Consider the following 22,939-nt stretch of genomic DNA (forward strand, 5'->3'; position numbering starts at 1 on the left):
AACCTTTACTATGAATATTAAGAAGTTCAAAGTTTATGTTTAAACCTCACCCAACAAGTTGAAGAAATTTTCAAGACATTATCAGACACGAATTAATGAGTTGTCGAGGATGTTGGAGTGTATATAAAGCTTGGAGCAACTGATACTGGTTGTACCTAGACCGCAATCAAAGATATAGACCTGCCTAAATTAGGATGAGGTTATATTTCAAGGTTGCACCATTCATAATGATTTTCCATCTTTTAATGGAGATGATCCATTTGATTAATGGATTTTTCATGCCAAACATTATTAAAGAATCATCAATGTCACGATGAATAGATGGTAACTCTGTCATTGGATCATCTTATATAGGAGATGTTATTCCATGGTAGTAATGGTTGGAATGCATCTTTGGTTGATTGAACTGGGAAAACTTTACATGGGAATTGTATACATATTTTGGCACAACAAATCAAATCGATCCTAGCACACAGATCGAACTCTTTCCAGGTTTGCTATTAGTGACTATCAACAACAATTCAAGCGCTTGGCCAATAGAACAAGAACACAACCAAAAGACTTCTTGATTGCTTTCTTTATTTCAAATTTGCATGGCGAATTATGGGTTGGATTTTAGATGTGGAAATCAACTACCCTTATACAAGCTTTTGAACTTTAAAAATTTCAAGGCGAACTCATAACTATGACAACATTAAAGTCCCCCTCTCGAGTGAACTCCAATCATCCAGCCTTCTTCCTGCTCCTATAGACCAAGACCACTTGAGCCTAAACCATCATTACCTGGGCTTCCTCCAATTCATCTAGTTTAATGTGTTCTATTAATTAGTAAACTGAATTATCTTTAATCAAAGAGAGTAATTACCATTCTAATTCTTTTGATCTCCATTTCAATCCTAAAAACCCACATGGCGATGAATGCTTCTTACACTCCGAAATGGTTTTGAGCTTAGGCGACCATGTCTGATCTTTAGAACCCACCAACTGATTAAAATGCTTCTTCAACTCTGGAGTACTACAAAGAAAACTGTTGCTAGGACTATTTCTACCTTCACCATTGCTTCTTGATATTAATCTAATGATGAACTCGGGCAAAACCTTAATCATCGTTCCCCCGTTCGATCCCTTTATATATTCAAATGGAGAATCACCAAAGATTAAAGGAGCAGGTTTGGGACTTGAGGCTAAGGAAGAGAGCGATGAAGCAGATAAAACCTTGCAAGCGAAGTGATCGATGGGAAGAACAAAGTATGTTTGGCCTGATACAAGTTTATCATCGATCGAGAGAGCGGGAATCGGCTGACCAATGTAGAAGGAATCAGCATGACATACCATACTTTCTGGGTATTGGAACATGAGCTCTCCAGCTATCAAGTTTTTGTTGAAGATCTTTGTGCTCCCTTCCCAGAAGATTATCTTCACTGATGATATTGATTTAGGATAGCAAACCTTGCAAGCGATGTTGGATATGAGAGAGAGAGAGAGAGAGAGAGGGATGTTAATTTGAATTGTGAATGTTGAGGAGTTAGGACACTTGTTTATATAAAGAGGAGGGGGAGATATATGCTGGTTTGAGAGAGAGAGAGAGAGAGAGAGAGAGATTGTGGTGCTTGAATTGTGAATGTTGAGGTTTGGAGACTTGTTTATATAAAGAGAAAAGGGGGAGATGACTGTTTGAGTTTTGAACTTTGACTAAGCAAAAAAGTCCACGTTTGTTTCTTATGCGATTTTTTTGAGGTCGGTGTTCAAAAGAAAACAGCTTTCTTTGAATTGCTCTTAACTGCTCAATTTCAGTTTAGTCTCAATCTACAGTCGACATTAATTTATTATTTGAAGGGGGGAGTATAAAAATAAGAAGTCCCTTATTTTTTTAATAAAGTCATGATAATATGACTCACCAGGTGGCATACTCAGTCAACTTGTTAACATGATAAATTTGGGAACTGTAGATCTATACACCTCTGGATAATCGATTGCACTTCTCTAGTAAAAAAAATATATCCTAAGGGATCCATGTAACCCGAGGCATACAGATCTACAGTTCCCAAACTTGTCCACATCAGGGACTCGATTGAGTATGCCACCTGGCGTGTCATATTATCATGACTCTGTTTTTAATATTATTAGGAAAAGGGTAATGATTTTCTGACTCCCCACGTGGCATACTCAAAATATTCTCCTGAGATGGCATGTGCTAGAATCATAGATCTTCTTGCCTCGGGATACATAAGTGCAAATATTTATGAGGATGTGCAGATGTGTATTTTGAGGTAAAAAAATATATATATATAGTTCTAACACATGCCACGTCAGGAGAGTGTTTTGAGTATGCTATATAGTAGAGTCCGATTATCACTACAGGAAATTTTTTCAACCGACATGATCTTTGTCATAAGGCCCTGTTTGGTATTACTCAAAAGTCCAAATTGTCATAATTTTAAAATAAAAATTTGCCTTGATGGCCATGGGAGTTTAATAGGTCCATGTATATATAATGAAGCATCTAAAAAGCTCGAAGAGTGGGAAAGGAAGGATCAGAGGGGTCGAAGAGAACAAAGGACAAAAGGGGCCAAAAACACCCGCAACAACAAACCAATTGAGTGAATGTGGAGAGGGGGGTTGGTTTCACTTGTCCAACAAATCAATTTTCAAAAAAATTCAAGTAAATGCTTGATTGCTCATCATCAATTGTGAATCACTGCAAAGCTATGTACACCCGCATTAATTCCCTTGAGAAATAGTGCAAAACTTGGCCATCTAAAATTCATACACAAATTAAAATTATATTGTAGAACTTTGCACATTTACAACATTTTAACGAACCACTATAGTAAGGTTGTCAATGGATTGAATCGGATCTAAAATCTAATCCATTTTCAATCCAATTACACTAGATCTGGATTGAGGTTTAGGATTCGAGTTTCAATAAAGATCCAATTTGATTTTGTACTGGACAATTCTAAATCAATCATGTCTCGATCCAATAAAATGTGAGAAAGTATATAACCTATATTATTTATTTTGTGTAAATATATAATACTTATTTAAAATTTGTACATCAAAATTGATTTGAATCAAATATTGTGATTCGATTTGATAAGGTCTTGTCAAATCAATTTTTGTTTGATTTTTAAACATAGATTTTGAAAAAATTGATGTTTAAAAATCATCTTTTACACATTTTTTCATCTGAAGAAGAGACATCACTCTTATAGGCAAATCTTTTTTTTTCTTATAAACATTTTTAAAGTCTTTATTCTACTGTATGTGAGTCATTTCTTTCAACTCCATAAAATTTGTTGGTGGGATCTAATATTTTGTTTTTAATTATAGCTAATTATATTTTTGTTAGAAATAAAAATAAAAAAATTTAAAAGGATCATTTTCATTTATGAAAAAAGAAAAGGACGAGAGAAGTAGTTGTAATAATTCTCATTTATTAAATGTACTTTTTAGTTTTTTCAAACTGAAAAGAAGCCTTTTGTCATTTTCTAAATATAAAATATCACGCTCCCCTCATTTTCTAAATTTTTTATTTTTTTTTTTTTTTTGGGTTTGTTTTTAATGGAGTGTCCAGACTAGCTTGCACGCACCACGACTAATTCCACCGCCATGGTCCCCCAGTTAAATCATGAGAAAAATTCAAGAGAGGAATTGAACCCGTGATGTACGCTTAACCCACACTTCACGTGCTCGCCCTTACCACTTGGGCAACCCATAGGTGGATGTAGCATCATCACTTGTTGAGCATCACAAACATTAGAGGGAGAGGTTGGGACTTATTTGGGGTTAATCATGGTCGGTTCGTATCTCAATTGTCAATGGAGGAGTTATCATAGTCTGTTAGGAATTCAAAAATCAGGTCTAATTAATCATTTATAGAGTTACTATTGACACCCCAACTTTTATTTATTACACTTCAATTAAAGATTAAAACACCCACTTTTCAAACATTATAAAGGTTTGGCTCAAATTATTATCTCAACATTACAAAAACATTCAAGCACTTGTTTAAACAATTTTTTATAATTGTTTACTATTATGATTAGGTTCATATAAAACCTTAAATCAAGAATATGCACAATGTGAAAAAAACCCCAAATTTGACAGTCTTGGGCCATCAAATTTCATAAAATTTGACAGACAAAAGTGTTGAATTGACATCAAATTTTTCATTGTCAAATTTTTGTTTTCGACGAGCTGAAATTATCAAATTAATGAAGGATGGGAGAAATTTGACAACTCTAAACCATCAAATCTGAGAACATCAAGAATTTCGACAGTCCTAAACCGTCAAAATTCAATTTCTAAAATACTTGGGCCTTGACCCGTCAATTTTGTTTGTCAAATTTTCCAATTTTCACGTAGTGATATAAATCTAGCAATAAGAAGAGAGAGAGGACTTCTATTAGCACCCTAACTTTTACTTATTCTCAGCCATTCACTTATTTTCTTTATTTTTAATTGGAGTGCCAACAGCATCTCTCCAATTTTATGGGATCCACATTTTTTGACCTCACATAAATAATTTGTAAACTTCTTTTTTTTCTTTTCTTTTTTTTTTTTTTTTCCTTTCCTATAAAATCATGGAATGAAATCTTGTTAGAGACTGAATTGACTAGGTGAGTAATCCTGGTCTTAGAAGCAATTAGGCTATATAATTTTAAAGGGTAAAATTGGTATTAACACGTGGCATAAATATGACGAATATTGGTCACATGAAATTTTTAATGCATATCTCGAGGCTTCAATTAATATATTTTGAATTTGATTTGAATGGTTGATTGAGGGAGAGATTGACCCATTCTATTAGGATTTAGTTTCATCTTTTGTATCTATGTAAGGAGTTACAATGTAAAAGAAAGACGTTATTAGGAAGAGGAAAGAAGAAGAGGAGACTAATTTTTGTAGATAGTGTACTAGCTTCAAGAATAATAGAATGGCTCTTCGGAGCCCAGGTATGTAGTCTCATTGTGGGACGAATCCCGTGAACAAATCTCGTGTTTGCCTTCTCTCCCTTTTTTTTCCTTTTCTTTGATTATTTTTCCATGTGATCTTTTATCGTTCGTGTGCATTAAAAATAATGAAGATTGATTGTTAGAGGTAAACCTCAAGGAGTCAACGTCATCCAAGATTTTACCTCTTCAATAATCAATGTGAATTGTCCATCACATTGACTCATCCGACATCCAAGATGACTTGGCCAATAATTTCTAAGTTATAGGTTAGCCAAGTTAATCGTACTTTGGGTCGTCTCAATTTCAAGTGTTCTTGGTCTTGTTGGAGCAATCTTTAGATTCAGGAGTAAATATTTTTTTATCTTAAAGGTTGACTGCTTACAAATAGACCTAGATGAAATACAGGATTTTAAAATTTAAAATCCAAACATGAGAGATTAAAACTTAAAAGAAATCAAGAAATGACTTTGGTTATGCCAAATAACAAAATTATAGAATTAGGTCAATATTGAGACCAACCTAAAGAAGAATTAACTTGAATTACTAGGCTTGAGTTTTTCCTTGAGAAAGTGACTTTTGCAAACATGTCTTTATTGGGGGTAGCTTGCATGTAAAGTTCTTCATTAATGGACTGCCATTTATCCATTAGGTCGGCCAAGGGCCAACATATTTTTATAATGAAAAATTATTTAATGAACCCTGAAGGATGGGTTTTTTTCAAAATACCCCCTAATTTTCCTGCCATAATTTAATGGCCTAACTAGTAAACTTTTTCATTTTTAATTTCCATTCATCCCCTTAAATAGTTGAGATTGATGATTTAAATTATCAAGATCAACAATTCAAATCATTGAGATTGATCTTTAATCCAATCATCGAGATCGATCTTTTACAACTATCGAGATTGATGAGATCAAGAACTATAAATTGTCGATCTCGACATTTGAACATAACAATTGGATCAATGATTTAAATTGTCGATATCGGCAATTATCGACAATTTAAATGATTCATCTTAGCTTATTTAAATTGTAAATCTTGACAATTGGAGTTTGAATTATTATCGGAGAGAGGCATTAAGGCCCTGTTTGTTTGGAATCTAATATAAAATATTTAAAATAAAAATTATATTTTTCTATTTTAATCCTTATTCGTTTGGTCCAATACATCCTTTGACAGCCCTAGCCGACTAAAACGAGTTTCAACTGCACTTCAGAAGGAAAAAAAAAAAAAAATTTAACTTTCAAAAACCGCGTTTGACGTGTTCTAAACTAATTTGACAGGTTAGGCTTTATTTGAGAGTTATTGACTTTTTTTTTTTTTTTCTAGGTTTGACTAATGATGAACAAGATGCATGTGAGACTTATCCTATGTCACGCAACTTGACCCCGCAAGATACCCCATCATCCCCCCTTTACTAATCCTACAGACCTAATAAATAAATAAAAAAAATATAAATTTAATCTTAAAAGAGATTCACTACGTGAGAAAAGGTTATATTTGACGGCCCAATACTCTTAAATTTCATAAAATTTGACGGACCAAAACATCAAAATTTTCATTGTCAAAGTCTTTTTTTTTTTTTTTCGATAAATCGAAACCATCAAATTTATGGAGAATGAGAAAATTTTAATGACTCTAAACCGTCAAATTGAAGAATAACAAAAATTTCAACAAACATGGACCGTTAATATTCGATTTTTAAAATTTGTAGGCTTTGACCAGTCGAATTTTCTTGTCAAATTTTAGTTTTCACATAGTGATTGACATTGAAATTATATTTAATAAATATTAAAATATTATTTATAAACTTATCCAGAGAGTGAGATAAATCACGTGAGGCATGTTGATCTTGGAAGCAATAATCAGGCAAGATGGTAAATGTAAATAATCATCCCTCATATTGATTTGTCTATTATCTAAGATGATTCGTCGTATATTTTAAAAGTATTGGTGTACTTAATAACATTTGGTTGAGATTGGAATTTTAACTTTTAGGTAAAAAAAATTTATTTATTTTAATATTTTTTAGTACATTTAGAAATATGAGTTTATGATTAAGCATCTTCTAGTCCACCTTATAATAAGAAGTTGTTATAATTATTTAAATATAAATATATTAATAAATAATTTTAAATAAGTTAAATGATTTATGTCCTCTGAGCCTAGAATAATTCATAAATGGTACACAAATTAAATGTCAAAAATTTTAATTTAACATCCAATTCAGTGAAATAAATACAAGGAATTTTATTAAAACATTTTTATGTTTAATTTTAAATATTAAAAATTATGATTTTTAAATTAGCTTTTTCTGTACTTAAATAATTTATCTTATTTTAATATTTGTAATTATCATAAGAGGATCATCCTACAAATGATTGACTTTTCACTCTAAACGTTTCTTTTCAGCGTAGAGGAGAAGTTAGAGGCAAGTAGTTAGTAGGCGACTGGACAATACTAACTAGTCGACTCGAATTGGTTGGATTTTGAGGTAACTTGGCCTCAAACTTAATTTGGTTAAATAAACTTATTAAATCACTGAGTCAACTCAGTAAAGAAACCTTAAAAAGTGTACCTCCTTGGCAAGTAGGTATCTTTATTTTCTTTAATACCCTTCAATTGTTGAATCCAACACAATGAAAAACAAGTTAATTGTTAGATCTCATTGTTTTATTTTCTAATTTTATTAGTTCTCTAATTCAGTTTATCAATCTTTTAGAGGGTTTCTTTTTTTTTTTTTTTTGAGTTTAATAAGAGTCTAATTAATTTAAGAATTGAATTAGGATTATTATATTTTAGTTGGTTTAGCCAAAGTTGACAAGTAGTGGTAATGGACTACAATATATTGGTGGATTGGATAGACTTTGTTATAAATGCAAGTAATATTAATAAATTTTTTATCTTTCTCTTTTTCATAAATTCATTCTTTTTCTTAAGGTCCTAAACTTTTGCTCAAAGAAACCTAATATTTAGTATCAGAGCATCTTTCTTAATTTTTACTATGAAGATTAAGGAGTTCAAAGTTAAACTTTTATCCTCACCCAACGGGTTAAAGAAATTTTTGAAACATTGAATTGGACATGAATTAATGAGTTGTTGAGGATATTGGAACTTGGAGCAATTAACACTAGTGGCACCGGAAATACACAACCACCTAAATTAGAGTGGGACTATAATTCAAGGCCGTACTATTTTGATTGATTTTTTAATTTTTTATGGAGATGATCCATTCGATTAGATTTTCATGTGAAACATTATTAAAAGATCACTAATATGATAATGAACAGATGATGACTTTGGCATTGACTCATCTTATCTGAGAGGCTATTCCATGGTACCAATGATAGGAATGCACTTTGACATGATTGAACGGGAGAAAATTTACATAAGCATTGTGTACACGGTTTGGCATAATAGAGACTGGTCCTAGCAGAGTCATTTCCAGTAGGTTAGATGTTAGTGACTATCAATTGCAATTCAAGCAAAATGATTTCTTTTGTTTACCAAAAGACTTCATGATTAGTTGTAGTTGTTACAACTCACATGATGAATTATGCGTAGGAGTTCAAATGTGAAAACATACTATCCTTATACAAGTTTTTAAACTTGCAAAATTTCTAGACGAAATCATAAATATGACAAAAATAAAGTTCGCTCTCAAGTGAACTCCAATCATTCAGCACTTCTTCCTACTCCTACCAAGCCAACTCTTAATCTTATACGATCTTTATTTGGGCCAGCTCTTCCCAGGCTTCCTCTTATTCGATGACTTTCCCCGACACATCTAATAGACCAACGACCTAAAGGTCTATGGCTTAGTTGTGACAACTAATTTAAACCGGGATATCATTGTAAGAAATCCCACATACTTCTTTTGGAGGCTAATATCCCTTCCGTTGCGAATCATGTAGACACTTAAGTATTAGGTTTGTACGAGATTTTTTCGACTTGAGGACAAGTCATTTTGAAGGGGGTGGATGTCAAGACTCCTTATTTAATTTCCTAATACTATAATTAGTTTTCTAATTCAGTTTATTATGATTTTAGAGAGTTTTTATCTCTAAATATAGTATAGTAGAATCGAGACTATTCTATTTTACAGTTTTAGCCAAAGTTGGCAAGTAGTTGTGCTGGACCACTATATATTGCCAAACAAACTTTATTAATGGATTTTTCTTTGGTAATCAAATCAAAAATTACCCATGAAACATGAGACAATTTTCAAAACTCCACTTTTGCTCTCTAACGAATTTGTCAAGGATTTTTAAAAATAATTTAATTTGATTTTACCATTAATTAAAATATACCCTTGATAAATCTAGGTATCTACAGCTAACTTAATTCATTTATTTAAAAGATTATTTTATCATTAATAAAATATTAAATAAATAAATAATATCTTTTATTTACTCTAAAAATTCATGAGGTTTGTCTTTAAAACCCATTAACACTACACTAAAAATGGGCTTTAGTGACGGTGCTATAGGCTTAAAATGTGGTCTCTATTACCTATATTGATGGCTAGTCTATGTGTTTCCAGGTGTCGCAAATACCTTAGTCGATATTTGTATCAGCTATGGCCACAATAATATCACTATGTGAAAACTGGAAAATTCGACATAAAAATTTGACCGGTCAAGGCCCACGAATTTTAAAAATTGAATTTTAACGGTCTAGGACCGTCGAAATTCTTGATATTCCCAGATTTGATAGTTTAGAACTATTGAATTTCTCTCATCCTTCATTAATTTGACAATTTCGATCTATCGAAAAAAAAAATTTTGACAATGAAAAATTCGACGTCAATTCGACCTCTTACTCCCAAGGCCGTCAAATTTGGACTTTTTCACATTGTGTATTGACCGTCGTTGTAAGAGTTTTTTTCCTGAAAAAAATTTGCACGGAAAATTGTTGTAAACAATGGCGACTGTCCTACTTGGCCGTTGCTACAAAGCCTTTTATTTAAAAAATAATAATAAGGTAAATTAGGAATAAATTTACATTATTAAACCTTATGGCATATTGAAACTTAGAAATGCTTCAGATATCATGTCCACATATATATATTTCATATTGAAATGGAGAAAACCAACGGAACTACTTATGTTAGATTTCAAACATTATCGATTCTTTTGATTCCATTAAGTTCGTAACCGAGTCACCTTGAATTCTAATTGAATTGACTCGTCTGAGTTTTCCAGTCAACTCGGACGATATCCAAGACTATTATAAAGAACAAAGATTAGATAAAGATGGATTTGATTTTGACTTGTAGAATCTTAATTTTCACACGTTTATCATCAAAAGTGCATGCATGTACCGCATATTGTTTCTTTCTTTCACATAAAAGACTTAGTCTCATTATTGTTTTATCCATTAATAAGTTACCATATCTGTTCACACACCATACTCGAAGCCCATGAGATTCATGCATGAGACATTTTTAAGAAGCCAAACACGCAACTTAGTCATATATAAAGTTTCATCATCATCATCATTATTATTATTATTATAATTAATTAATTATTATTATTATTATTATTATTGTTAGATTAATATGCACCCTTCGATACCTAGATCTAAAAATAAGTTGGCAATAATCTTTTATTTGTTTAATAATAGGGAAATTTATACATAGCCCCCTATTTTTTTTTAAATATTAGAGATACCCCCTATATTTTGAAATTGATGACATGCATTCCTTGACCTTAGTGTTGAGAAAAAGACTCAAATACCCTCATCTTCAACCTCTAGGTTCTATAGACAAAAATTCAGATTTTTTTCTTCTTATAACCAATCAATCACCTTCAAATTCTTCAACCTCCATGATTAATCTTCAGTTCATGATTTTCTATCTAGAACTAACCTCGGATAAAATCCTAGATTTTTCTATCCAAAATCCCATCATTTTCAATTTCTCAGGAAAAAAAAAATTCATTTTTTTATCCCCAGAACAAATCAACTTCAAGTTCTTCCACTTCTAGGGTAACTTTAATCTATTCAACCTTATAATCATAATCATAATCATAATCATAATTTTAAAACTCGTCTCATCAAGTCGACCCAATTGGATTTGACACAACCCCAAAACTCAATGGAATCAACTCGGTAAATCATTGAGTTGATTCTGTTAACCAATTCGAAAATGCTTCGAGTCAGTTCAGAAACTCAACCTATTTATTCAATTCATTAATTATGACATTTTTGTGGAGAAGAAATGGAGAGTTTCAATTGCCACACCAACCTACTTTAAGCATCTGACCTGGTAAATTCTTTATTGGTGTCACGTAAATGGAGTGCTCTAAGTAAAAGTTGGTGTGGCGACAAAAGTTCTACATTTATTTTTTCTCCACAAAAAAGATTATATAGTGCACAGTAACTCGTTGTGGCCCAACTTAGTGCATTATTTAGATGACGTAGTCAAGTTGACGAATTGACTTGATTATTAGCTGGGTTGACTCAACAATAGTTTCATTGACTTTTGGCACCGAGTCATCTCTAAATTCAATTGAGTCAAATCAGCTGACTATCGAGCCATGGTCACATACTCAGTCAAGACAATCCAAGAGTGAAGATGCCAACAACAAACCTCTTTTAGCTTGACATCATAGGGCTTTCCCACATCCTTGGATGTTGGATTCAATAATAATAATAATATATATAATATAAACCTTCTTATAATAAATATAATAATATATATATAAACCTTCGTATGTATATATTTTATTTTTAAAAAAATTGAAAATTTCATTTAATTTATTTATTTTATTAATTTTGACACATCAATTAGCCTTACTAACTCAGAATGATTTTAAATCTTACTAAGGTTCGTTGAACTCACCTTGCGGCATCCAAAAACATGATCCGGTGCAACTAGGTTATAAAGGACAAAGTTCTTTGAACTTTGAAAAATAAAATCAAAAAAAAATAAATAAAATCACTGTTGAATTTAAATTTTAAATTTGTGACTTATGTAACCGTACATTTTCAAAACCTTGGATAAAACCTCAAAACAAAATTTTTGAATTTTTTTCTTTTGATATTAGTTTTTGCATGAAATCTAGAAGATTTTGGGGTTGGATTGTCAATGGTCCTAGGTAAGAGTTAAAATCTTACTAAGTTACTAAGGAAAATATTTTTCATTGAAAGTCGATGGTTAAAATTTTGAACCAGGATACACTATAGGAAAACAAAAAAAATTGACAAAAAAATTCAATAGGCCAAAGCCTACAAATTTTAGAAATCGAATTTTGACGGCCTATGACCGTTGACATTGTTGATGTTCCCTAATTCGACGGCTTAGAACTATCAAATTTCTCTCATCCTCCATTAATTTGATGGTTTCGCGGTCAGTCATTATTTAAATGAATTTGCAATGTTCACTAGAATTTGGAATTTTTTATTGAGTAATTTCATTTTGTATAAAATGATGTTTGATTAATGGATTTATTTATAAGAAATAATTTATTTCTTTTAACAGTTTTTGTATATATAAGAGTATTTTGATCATTTTTCAAAATCAACAACTAAAAATTGTGAAACAAACAGAGGATCTTTTCAAACTTCTGTACGAAGAACAGTACTTTTACAGCTTCTAAGAACAGTACTTTTACAGCTTCTGTAACAGACAAGATTCTCTCAAACTCCGAACTTCTACTTCTCCCAAACACAAAAGGTGGGAAAGTAAGGTTATGGCACTACAACAAAGGTAGAAATGGGATTTGTACAAATACAAACCGGGCCATCCTCATATTTTCAGATTCTACAAATGGGTATCCTAATTCTTCTAGTAGGAATAAAGAAGTATACATCCTCTCAGAAGAGCACTAATAAATACATACCTTATCGTCAAAACGATATACATAGCTGCTCCTCATCTTCATCATAACTGAATCTCCATCCATGTCGAAGAATCCTTTGCTTTTGAAATCTGTGTGTCAAGGATAAGCTTGAACACCACCAACATACGTTGCCTCAACAGATGCGGAGGCTTCTAATGCAAATTCCTCCCATGAATCAGCAGACAGGACAACAAAATCTGCAAATTTCCCGGGAGACAGAGATCCCAAATCATTGTCGAGGAAGCTTGCATGAGCAGCTGAAATGGTGTACCTGCCATAGTAAGCTCCAGATCAATATCAATAGAAGTCATAAGGCAACAAGAGTTGATAGAGAATGATGGAGAAGGAATGGGCATAATAGTATGCATCACTGTCAAAAAAATCTCCAATTTTTAGGGGATTTGTGAATTGATGAATAAGGGGATTTGTGAGGATTAAACAGTGCTTCTCAAAATTTGTCAGCAATTTGTTGAATACAAAAAAATATATATTCAGATGAACTGAAACAGCCCTAACTTCCCGCCTCTCTCCATCTCTCAAAATCTGTAACATGGCATGATCTGTGTTTTGGGAAGCATTCAAAAGGTTTTGGGGGGAATAGAGGAGAATTCAAGAATCCCACAAGTAAATTGGGATGATGTATGTTTAACCTACTTTTTTTTTTTTTTTTTCTTTTTTTTTTTTTTTTTTTTTTTTTTTTTGGGGAGGGGGTGGGGTGGGGAGGATTCAGAAAGATGGATAATGTTCACCTCTATTGGGGGGAATTCCCTCTCACACACACTACCCAAAGCCACATGCTCTCTCCTCCTCTATTTATTATCTGTCTTCAAAAGAATTAGTATCACAGTTAAGCCCCTTCTCTCTCTCTCTCTCTCTCTCTCTCTCTCTCTCACACACACACACGCACACGCTACCCAAAGCCTCATACTCTCTTCTCCTCTATTTATTATCTGTCTTAAAAAAAATTAGTATCATCACAGTAAAGCCTCTCTCAAAAAAATATATATATATTATCACAGTTATATGACCATTCTGAAGTGTTCCTAACACTTTGTTTGGGTTGAGAGAAGTGGAGAGAAGAGGAGAAGCTCAGTTTCTGTACACCATGTTTGGATTGACAGGAGAGAAACCTTTGGAATTTAAAAATGTCTTAAAAGAGATCTAGGGGGCAGAGTTAGAATTATAAAATATTTTAAAAGGGTTTCTATCCATTTCTCTCCACTTTTGGAGAGAAAACTCACCGTTTTTCTCTCCTCTTCTCTCCCCACTTAACAATCCAAACAAGAGAAAAGGAGAGAAACTCATTAATTTTCTCTTCTCTTCTCTCCATTTCTCTCAATCCAAACACAGCGTAAGTTATTCATCGAAATTGAAATAATTCAAGATATTGTAACAAAACAGATTCTTAGGACAATGCAATAGGAACATCATTGATCAAAGTAGAGAAGAAAAACAATTGAAAGATGAAATTTTTCTTACGCATTTAAAGCATCGATCAATGTAACACACTCAGATGGTATCCAAGAATTCTCCCAACCCGGAGGTATTCTCTTCATTGCAGTCTTGATCCCCCCTAAAGGATTAATGTTCGCCACCTGAAATAATGGAACTATCACTAAGTCCAGAACAATTGTGCATATCACTTGATGATAAACTTATAAATATAAAAACAAAAAAGTTCTTACTGGCCAATCTGAACCAAATGCTACTCGTGCATTTCTAGCTATTAGTGATCGAAATAAATATGATCCCGTTTCGGCCCTGTCCACCCCAAGCTTCTTTGCAGCAGAATCAGCATCATCCAGTAGGTGTTCTGGCTGTAAAGCCAATGATTCCATATAAGTCTACAGGGTGATGATATGTAAAACAACACAAGTTTTACTTAAGTTTGTGGGAACCCATAAAACAAGAGATATTATTATTAGAAGACATAAATGAGAATAGAGAATAGATAGTAATCTGCATTGAAAGAAATGGAACATAATGACCTGCACCGAAGCAATGATCCTTTGTTGTCCGAAACGAGCTGTGGCTCCTTGTGCCAAATGTTGGGCATGTTCAATCTGAAGAGCAGTCATTTTCCATAACAACTTAAGCTTTAAGATACCCATTAACACAAAAAATAAGGCAGCGAAATTAAATATTATACAAAATACATGAACCTTCTTAGACTTTTGCAATTGGGTTTACCCTGAATCTTCTATCTCTCATTCCATTTGAAGACACCACGGATTCATATAAATCTAAGATTAAGTCATTCGCTTTATCACCTATAGCATGAATAGCAACCTGAGATAATTTGATTTTCATCAATGGCTTCATATTTCAGTACTAAAAGAAGTAACTAAAGAAGAAATGAGATTTGAAATAAGACAAGAAAAAAACCTGAAACCCTGATTTATCTGATTCCATTGTCATATTGTAAAGACTATCCATTGGTGTCACTTGTAGACCATAGTTGTGTGGTTCGTCCAAGTAAGGCTAGAAGAAGCATAGATAATTGTTAGATATGAGACTACAAGACTACAAAACTATCCATTTGTGTCACTTGTAATTTTTTCGCAAAACAACGGAAATTTAAAACCTTCAACATTGGATGGTATGAACCAAAAAAAATATGATGATATGAGACTACAAAGCACCAAGAAAACAACATACAAGATAACTGATGACATATTTTGCATGATATGAGATTCCAATATTACATACCTCATAAAAAAGTGCACTGTTGGAACCCAAGGACCCATCAACAAAAGCCTTCACACCGCCCAAGTAAATCCATTGGCTTAAAACCCGACCTGTCTTGTGGTAAAGATCCTAAAAAATAAACAAAACTTCAGCTGGAAATTAACCAAGAAACAATCAAGTAATCACCTTAATACAAAGATGGCAAGGGTATTATACAATTCCAATGACATAGAGCAATAAAGAACATGGTTTTAAAATTCATCCGAGCAGTCATCGACAACATATTAAGTTTCTTGTTTTTCTAGGGTAAACTTTTTGAGGAGTTCAGAGGGATCTTTTTTAAGAATTTCCTGTTTAAATGGGCTAGCTTGTGCTTGGACCTAGAAAAGTTAGCACTGTCATCAAAAAAAGAAGGAAACCAAGTAAGAAAGTCACTATGAATAACCCGATTTTTAAAATTCAGTTTAGTCAACCAGATTTGGCGTTTTTTGATATAAAATAATCAACTTTTAATAAATAAAATAAGATTTTGTTATTGAACGTCTATTAATCAACCTTACAATTAAAAAATTAATAATTATTAGTATAATACATGTGTAACAAAATTAAACCAGTTTTAAAGGGTTTGACTCACTAGAGATTATAAGCAGAAAGTGTTTGCAAAATTACAACCATAATTCATGTATGACGTATGAATTAATCGACAAGAATGCAGAGAAAACCTCTGGTAGATCATATTGCTCGTGGATAAACTTAAAGCAAGCAAATATTTGGATGGCTTGCAAGACAAGGAGTAGAAACAACAATTGAACAATATCTTACCCATGAAAGAGAACTGTAAAATCCACATGGCAGAAATTACCAGCAATATATACAAAAAAGTTTTTATAAAAAAAAAACTACAAACTATTTTTTGATAGATAAGTGCAGCTTACGGTCAGGTGGTTTATGATGATGATGGTGGTGACATTGATGATAACAAAAATAGCAGAAATAAATATAGAATGCATAAATGCCTTACAAATTTAAGATACAGTAAACAAGAGAGACCATGTCACTCATAATGTCTAGGATTTAAATAAACCCACAGAAACAATTGGCCCTTATTTTGTAAATAAGCAAGTTAGCGGTTAATTGCCACTAAGGTTTAGCTACTCAAAGTATATGATGTACTTTGCACTATTGCCATCAAAATAAAATATATGAATAACATAAGAAAGAATGGAAAGCTTCTAACGTGGCATAAAATAAAATGTCATACAAGTAAACGTGACCATGTCTCCATTGGAAAAAATAAGCAAACCCTGATCAGCATTTTCCCCCTAGAATCAGCCCACTGATAAACATCTGCAAATATCATGAAAGTGGAATGTTGGTGAGCAATGATATAAAAGGGACAATTTAAAATACAATCCCTGTAAGGCATAATGCATCAATGGAGAGAAGAGGAACTAGAGGTTCCTTATAAATCTGAGTAGAAATTATAATTATAATGCATCTCTTTTGTTTTTTTTTTCTTTGTATTGGGTTGGTCCCCTCGACCCCCCTCGTTGGCTTTTTTAATAAAATTATCTTTATCGATCAAAAAATAATAATCATTATAGAATGCAAGTTTTCAATTAAACCTTTAAAATCTTCCCAGACATGTTCAACTGTTGTGCCAGGAACGTATCTCCCAAAATCAACAACCGCTGTCACGCCCCTCATCAGTGCAAGTTTGCTTGCTCTAACCAGAGCATCCCTTCTCTCATCTGCTGAAACCTCAGGTATCCAAGGGAGAAGAAGTTTCATTGCAGAATCAATCAACAATCCCGTGGGTTCTGCAGGCGATGTTGACAGCTGAGATATAAATACTAAAACACTGTATTGACTTCCCATATTAAACAAATCATAGCAGCGTGGAGAATCAAGTTTACAAAGATATATTGAACACAAGGTGGAGTTTTAATTATGAGTGAACAAACAGCAAACTAAAGAAGACAAAATGAAGTCCTTGTGTAACCACCAAGATCAATGCAATCTAGTCTAGGATCTAATGTCCTCCAATTTTTTTTTTTTTTTTTTTATAGGTAAAGCAATTTTCACTAACAGTGGTCAAGGTGACCAACAGAAGATGTACAAACAAGAACACAGAACCCAAGCCCAACCAAGACTCGACGTCATCTGTGTTATTGGATGGCATGCATACACATAAATAAACTCCGATGTCATCATCATCCAAGCCTTGTCTCAACCATGAGTTTAAGTTTGAGCCTCAAAATGTCTTGGTCACTTGAAAAACCAAAGCGTCTCAAAAGAGACAGTACAAGAAAAATCTAGACAAAGAGAGATAAACAAGATAAACCCCCAATTTCTCATCCCAGTGACCCCGAGACTTGGACACACTAAGACAACATGATAATTTGAAACCTAATTCCAATGATTTAGGCATTGCAAGTAAATGCTAACATGCATGTCTTAGACAAGCAACAAATGCAAGTAGTACGAAACAGTCCCGTACTCATACCAGAAAGACCTGAAATAATTATGTTTTATAGGACTGGGTGCTGATTTTGAGATTTACAATATGGATCCCATCAACAACAGCAAATAACCCACACACCCATCTTGAGAAATAGAAATAGTTGGAATTCACTCCCTAGTCCTTGTAGCTATTTGCTATTTTTTGTCAATTATCATAGATATCAGAACCCAAATATAGAAACATGCAAACAAACACTTGTGACCAGAGTAAATTTTTAAAATAAAATTGAGTCCTACATAAATATTTAGCAAAGATGATTATAGAAACAATCATGATATCAAAATCTACCTCCATCACTGGTTCTCATGATTGTTCCACCAACTGGATCTTCTGTATAATTAGTAATACCAGCAATCATTAGAGCCAGTGAGTTGGCCAACCCCATATGACCATCCATTCGAGACAGCCAAACCTGCATATTAAAACATCACAAATGGTTAATGCTGTTATAGGCCAAAAAAAGAGCGACCTTGAACCAATAAAGTTACAACTGCTCACAGGGTTGTTAGGTGTAATATCATCAATCCAAGATGCAACTGGAAACTCTCCACCCCATAAATCGTTGTTCCACCCACCACCTAATACCCACGAACCTTGATGCTTATCTAGCAAAGTGTTTCCCCAACAAAGCATAACCTTGTCAAAGTAAGTTAGAATGTTTGACAAAGCACATTAAAAAGCAAAATATTACTTTAAAGGACTTCTACCAAGGAATGATAACATCACCTTCATCCTCATCATATTCCTTATCCCAGCTATATGGGAATTGGGTGCATGAATCTTGTTCCTACATAATCTATCTAAAAGTCATGTCTTCGTCTACTGCAAGTGCTACAAGATCTTCTCTCAATCCATATCCTTTTTGGGCTTTCTCCTTGCCTTTTTAGAACCTTCAAACTACACACTCCTCGCTAGTACTATCATCAGTTATCATTGTAAATACTTAAACGACTCTTATAATATCACTTATCAGGGCTACTTCCACATTTTCACAAATATGTTCATTCCTATTTTTTTTTTTTTTTCCTTAATATTTCCAACGATCCAAGGTTGGAACATAGTTGATGTTGAATTTACAGGATCTACTATTGGATAGATACCTTCGTAAGCTAGTCCTCTAGAGTCTCGACAGTATAGTAGTAGTATCAAAATGTGTGACAGCCATGGAAATAGCTGGGTTCCATCCATACATTTCATCTCGGCGAGCTAATTCTATGCAAGTTTTAAAATCTCATCTCAAGGCATTGTTTCAACCGAGACAATCCTGAAACATTCAATGTTTTGTTTCAACCTTCACCAAGACCCAAATGTCTTAGCCAAAACAATCCAAGGTGATAAGAAAATCCAATCATGATTTTATACACATGTTTTTTCTTTATTATCATACATTTTGCTCCATAAAACATAGATTGTTTTATTGTCATCTTATAAAATTTTGTTTTTAATTTGACTAATGTGGGGTACAATTTCGTTCAACAACGTAGACCAATAAGACACCTCCACATGGCCACTAATGCAGGGCAAGGCTGGTTCGGAAGAGACAGGTGTCTCATCCTTAAAAGTAAGTAGGACCATTCGATGAAGTGTAAACTTAGCTAACTGGTAAGACGCATGGAGTGTTGTTCCCACGTCCTATGTTCAAACCCCTTGAACCCAACTTCAAAAAAAAAATGCATTGCCTTTTCTTTGTTTTCTTTCTTTCTTTCTTTCTTTCTTTCTTTCTTTCTTTCTTTAATAAGTAAAATTGTATTAAGAAAGGCGGTCAAGATGACCTGCTGAAGAAATACATTGCTTTCAAATATATAACAGTTATTCTTCATTAAAAAAAAAATATGTGTAACTATTAAAGAAGGTGACAGCAACCACTAACTAGCTTGCTTATCAAATATATATATATATATATAGATTTGTTAAAAGAAGTTTACCTCTTACAGCTTCTTTAACCTTTCTTACAAACTCATCTTTGCTATTCACACCTCGTAGTTGCACTTGCATCATCTGAATTGTGTCACCAAATTACACCGAACCAATACAAGTTACTTTTAAGAAAAAACAATAAAGTTATTCTTAGTGGTAGAAACACAGTTGAGGGGATGCTACACTAAAATTTAAGAATATCGCAGCATAAGTTGATAAGAAAATGTAATTGACTTATGGATTGGGATATAACACACTATAAAACTCAGATTCATGGAGCCCACGTGGAGATGAATCAAGGAGTGAGTTTTGATGAAGTTGATTTGCTCATAATGAAGATTATCCTCAGTGTTTATCAGGATATTATGACAAGCTAAAAAGATGGGGCACACATGTTGATGAGTTAAGGGCTAATTTTGTGAAGATGATCTTCTCATCATGGAGATCTTCTCACAAAAAATCAACTCCCTTATAGAACTTATAATCTGTCAGATGCCAAGTTAATAGTAGAATGGATGGTCCATAACTTTTTTAATTTACAACCATCTTTCGGTAAGGCTACAAACATCGAAATGAACTGATTTGTTTTTAGTAGTCCCCATGGTAAAAAGATCATCCTCACCAAAAAGAAAAAACAAATCATCCCTTGACTCATCTCCATGTGAATTAACTTAAACGGTGGATTCAGTTGCATATTTCCTATTGACATTCATTCGCTCTTATGACATTTAAGACGATTATTTCTTAAAAATGTTAAAATTAGTTTATTAATATTTAAGACTCATCATAAGTTGTTATATAACTAAAATCCAGATTCAACGAATCATCCCTGTTGAAATTAGAAAACAGTAAAATAGGGAAATTTATATCAAAATAAATATGCAAAATAATCCACATGATTGAGTACCAAATCAAGAGGGGATAGGATTGCTGCAAACCTGCAAGCCTCCGAAAAGCACATGCGTGTGGGAATCAATAAATCCGGGAACCACAATCTTTCCATTAAAATTCAATTCAGTAGTTCCATGTCTAAGTAAATTCTGCATTCACATGAAAGACATAAGCTTATAAAAACAGCTTAAAAAAGATACCGCTTACTCGTTGGGGGGGTGATTTCCCCAAAACGTCCCAAAGCTTGTAAAAAGAGCTTAAAAACCTCTCTCTCACACACACACACGCTGCTCCCCACACACATACAAAAGGCACACGTCTCACACCTTACACAAAAAGCACACATCTCACACCTTCTACACACACGCACGTAGAGGTCAATTTTGTGATAAATCGACCTTGATCACGATTTCGTTAATAAACTCACAAAATAATTATAAATAAATAAATAAATGCATGGAAAAGTGAGAACATAAGGGTTTTTTACATGATTCGGCAAACATGTCTACGTCCATGGGCTCAAGGAACTGTTTCACTATAAATTAGTGTTATACACGACCTCCTCACCTCGATTTCTCCCTTTCCTCCTCTCCTCCCCTTTACAATGGCCTCAAGGCCTTTAAATAAAGAAATCCTAAAAAGAATCATAATCCTCGTTAAATTACAATTTACTCTATTACCCCATATCCAAATTAGTAATTACATAAAAGGGGATAAATCTCTTAAATTAAGATTCTTCCCTAATAAAATAAAGTCACGTTCAAATGATGCCACGTGTCCGGCTCAAGATGCATGTCGATGGTGCGAATGAGCAGTCCAGATGGGAAACGATCTTATCCATCCACACACACAAAAGGCACATATCTCACACCATCATAAACACCGTGTGTTAGAGGTGTATGCCTCACAATTTTAGCTAAGTTGATACGATGTATGGAGTGTCATTCCCATGTCTTCCAGTGTGTTAGGATTGAGAGAAATGGAAAGAAAAAAAAAAGTGAGTTTCTCTCCATTTCTCTTGTTTGGATTGTTAAGTGAGGAGAAAAATTAAGAATAATGGAGAGAAAAAACGGGCCAGTTTTTCCTCTCTTTTTTCTCTCCAAATCGGAGAGAAAAGAAATGTTCATGACTAATAAGAGCACCTGAACCCAACTTCAGCTTGATAACCACCAATTCTTTAACCTATCAAAAGAAAAGAAAAAAAAAATCCTCCTCTTCATTCTCAATGATTTTTTATTCCTTTTGCATCCAAATAATCCAACAGACAATTTACAAGATTATCTACCGAAAAGTATTCCCCCTCCAAATTAGGTCAAGAAGCTTCCTAAAATAGTCCAAAACGAACATATCAAAGGAATGGACAATCTTAAATGAGATTTCAGTTAACAAAAGTGAGCGACCTTAACAACAGAATAATTGCCGATTCGAATAATCCTGCCATCCCGAACAGCCATGGCTTCGGCGAAAGGGAGAGAGGAATCGCTGGTGTAGATAATTGCATTCTTCACCACCAAATCTGCTACCTCAGATGATGAATTTCGAACCAACCCTGCAAATAATTCCAGGAATTTGAGGGTTTTTTAAGTATGAAATTAAGAGTTATTTACGGGTAAAAATACTGGAAGTTTTACATTTAGTGGTGTTTAAAGCGGGAAGAAACAGGATTGCGAGAACTGCAGCAATAGAGGCGGAGATGAAGACGAGGAGATTCTTTCGAAACGGCATGGAAATGGAGGATTTGTTGCAGAGCTAACAGTTCGAGAAGAAATTTGACTCTTTTTTAGTCCACTAGTGCAACTTCGTCACTGAGTGTATTTTGCTGTTCAGTTTTAATAGAAAGTTTGATGTACGTCACACAAAAAAGGGACTTCAGTATTTCTTTCTAGATAGTCCCTAGTCTTTCAACTTACTTTTGAACTTACTTTTGGCAAGACATTTAGGGGGCGATTGATTGCGCTTCAAAACGCAATTTTACCGGCGTTTGCGTCAAAACGCGGTGTTTTGAAGTTAAATCAAACACAATCCAACTCAGCGTTTTGAAATTGAGTTATGAAATTGCGTTTAGAAACGCAAATGGGTAAAGCGGTATTTTAAAGCTTTTCTAAATTGCGTTTGCG

The 22,939-nt window shown here is 33.4% G+C and overlaps 2 protein-coding genes across 3 annotated transcripts; both read right to left on the bottom strand.

Moving 5' to 3' along the window:
- Positions 1 to 375: 375 nt before the first annotated feature.
- On the bottom strand, positions 376 to 12,865 carry LOC147384083 (uncharacterized). The gene is made up of 3 exons (XM_086426291.1): positions 12,803 to 12,865; positions 12,545 to 12,658; positions 376 to 1,449 (listed from the first exon to the last, which is right to left on the bottom strand). The coding sequence occupies exons 1-3, from the start codon at positions 12,863 to 12,865 to the stop codon at positions 862 to 864; spliced, it is 765 nt and encodes a 254-aa protein (XP_086282417.1). The 3' UTR covers positions 376 to 861.
- LAF3 (Amidohydrolase family) lies at positions 12,495 to 22,613 on the bottom strand. Of its 2 annotated transcripts, none has more exons than XM_086425777.1 (15): positions 22,454 to 22,613; positions 22,223 to 22,371; positions 20,870 to 20,971; positions 19,940 to 20,012; positions 18,513 to 18,619; positions 18,303 to 18,426; positions 17,116 to 17,310; positions 16,752 to 16,837; positions 15,512 to 15,619; positions 15,188 to 15,283; positions 14,993 to 15,091; positions 14,791 to 14,865; positions 14,488 to 14,619; positions 14,282 to 14,397; positions 12,495 to 13,073 (listed from the first exon to the last, which is right to left on the bottom strand). In XM_086425777.1, the coding sequence occupies exons 1-15, from the start codon at positions 22,545 to 22,547 to the stop codon at positions 12,899 to 12,901; spliced, it is 1,731 nt and encodes a 576-aa protein (XP_086281903.1). In that variant the 5' UTR covers positions 22,548 to 22,613; the 3' UTR covers positions 12,495 to 12,898. The 2 variants fall into 2 exon arrangements, with proteins under 2 accessions (XP_086281903.1, XP_086281902.1); XM_086425776.1 differs by having other exon boundaries at positions 14,488 to 14,646.
- Between the last annotated feature and the right edge of the window lie 326 nt (positions 22,614 to 22,939).

Source organism: Akebia trifoliata, chromosome 15 (assembly GCF_017979445.1).
Source record: "Akebia trifoliata isolate Shusen 1 chromosome 15, ASM1797944v1, whole genome shotgun sequence".
In the NCBI taxonomy this organism is placed as follows: Eukaryota; Viridiplantae; Streptophyta; class Magnoliopsida; order Ranunculales; family Lardizabalaceae; genus Akebia; species Akebia trifoliata.

Bases quoted from the DNA above. Each gene is read 5' to 3' on its own strand.
- LOC147384083 (XM_086426291.1), bottom strand. From the start codon at position 12,865: ATGGATGGAGATTCAGTTATGATGAAGATGAGGAGCAGCTATGTATAT. The intron at 12,659-12,802 runs GTATGTATTTAT...CCTTTGTTGTAG, and splicing joins TATATCGTTTTGACGATAAG to TGCCATAACCTTACTTTCCC. The intron at 1,450-12,544 runs GTACTGTTCTTC...ATCGCTTGCAAG, and splicing joins TGTTCTTAGAAGCTGTAAAA to GTTTGCTATCCTAAATCAAT.
- LAF3 (XM_086425776.1), bottom strand. From the start codon at position 22,547: ATGCCGTTTCGAAAGAATCTCCTCGTCTTCATCTCCGCCTCTATTGCT. The intron at 18,620-19,939 runs GTAAACTTCTTT...ACACTTTGCTAG, and splicing joins GGTTAAAGAAGCTGTAAGAG to ATAAGCATCAAGGTTCGTGG. The intron at 15,620-16,751 runs GTATGACATTTT...TTTATTTTTTAG, and splicing joins AGACATGGTCACGTTTACTT to GATCTTTACCACAAGACAGG.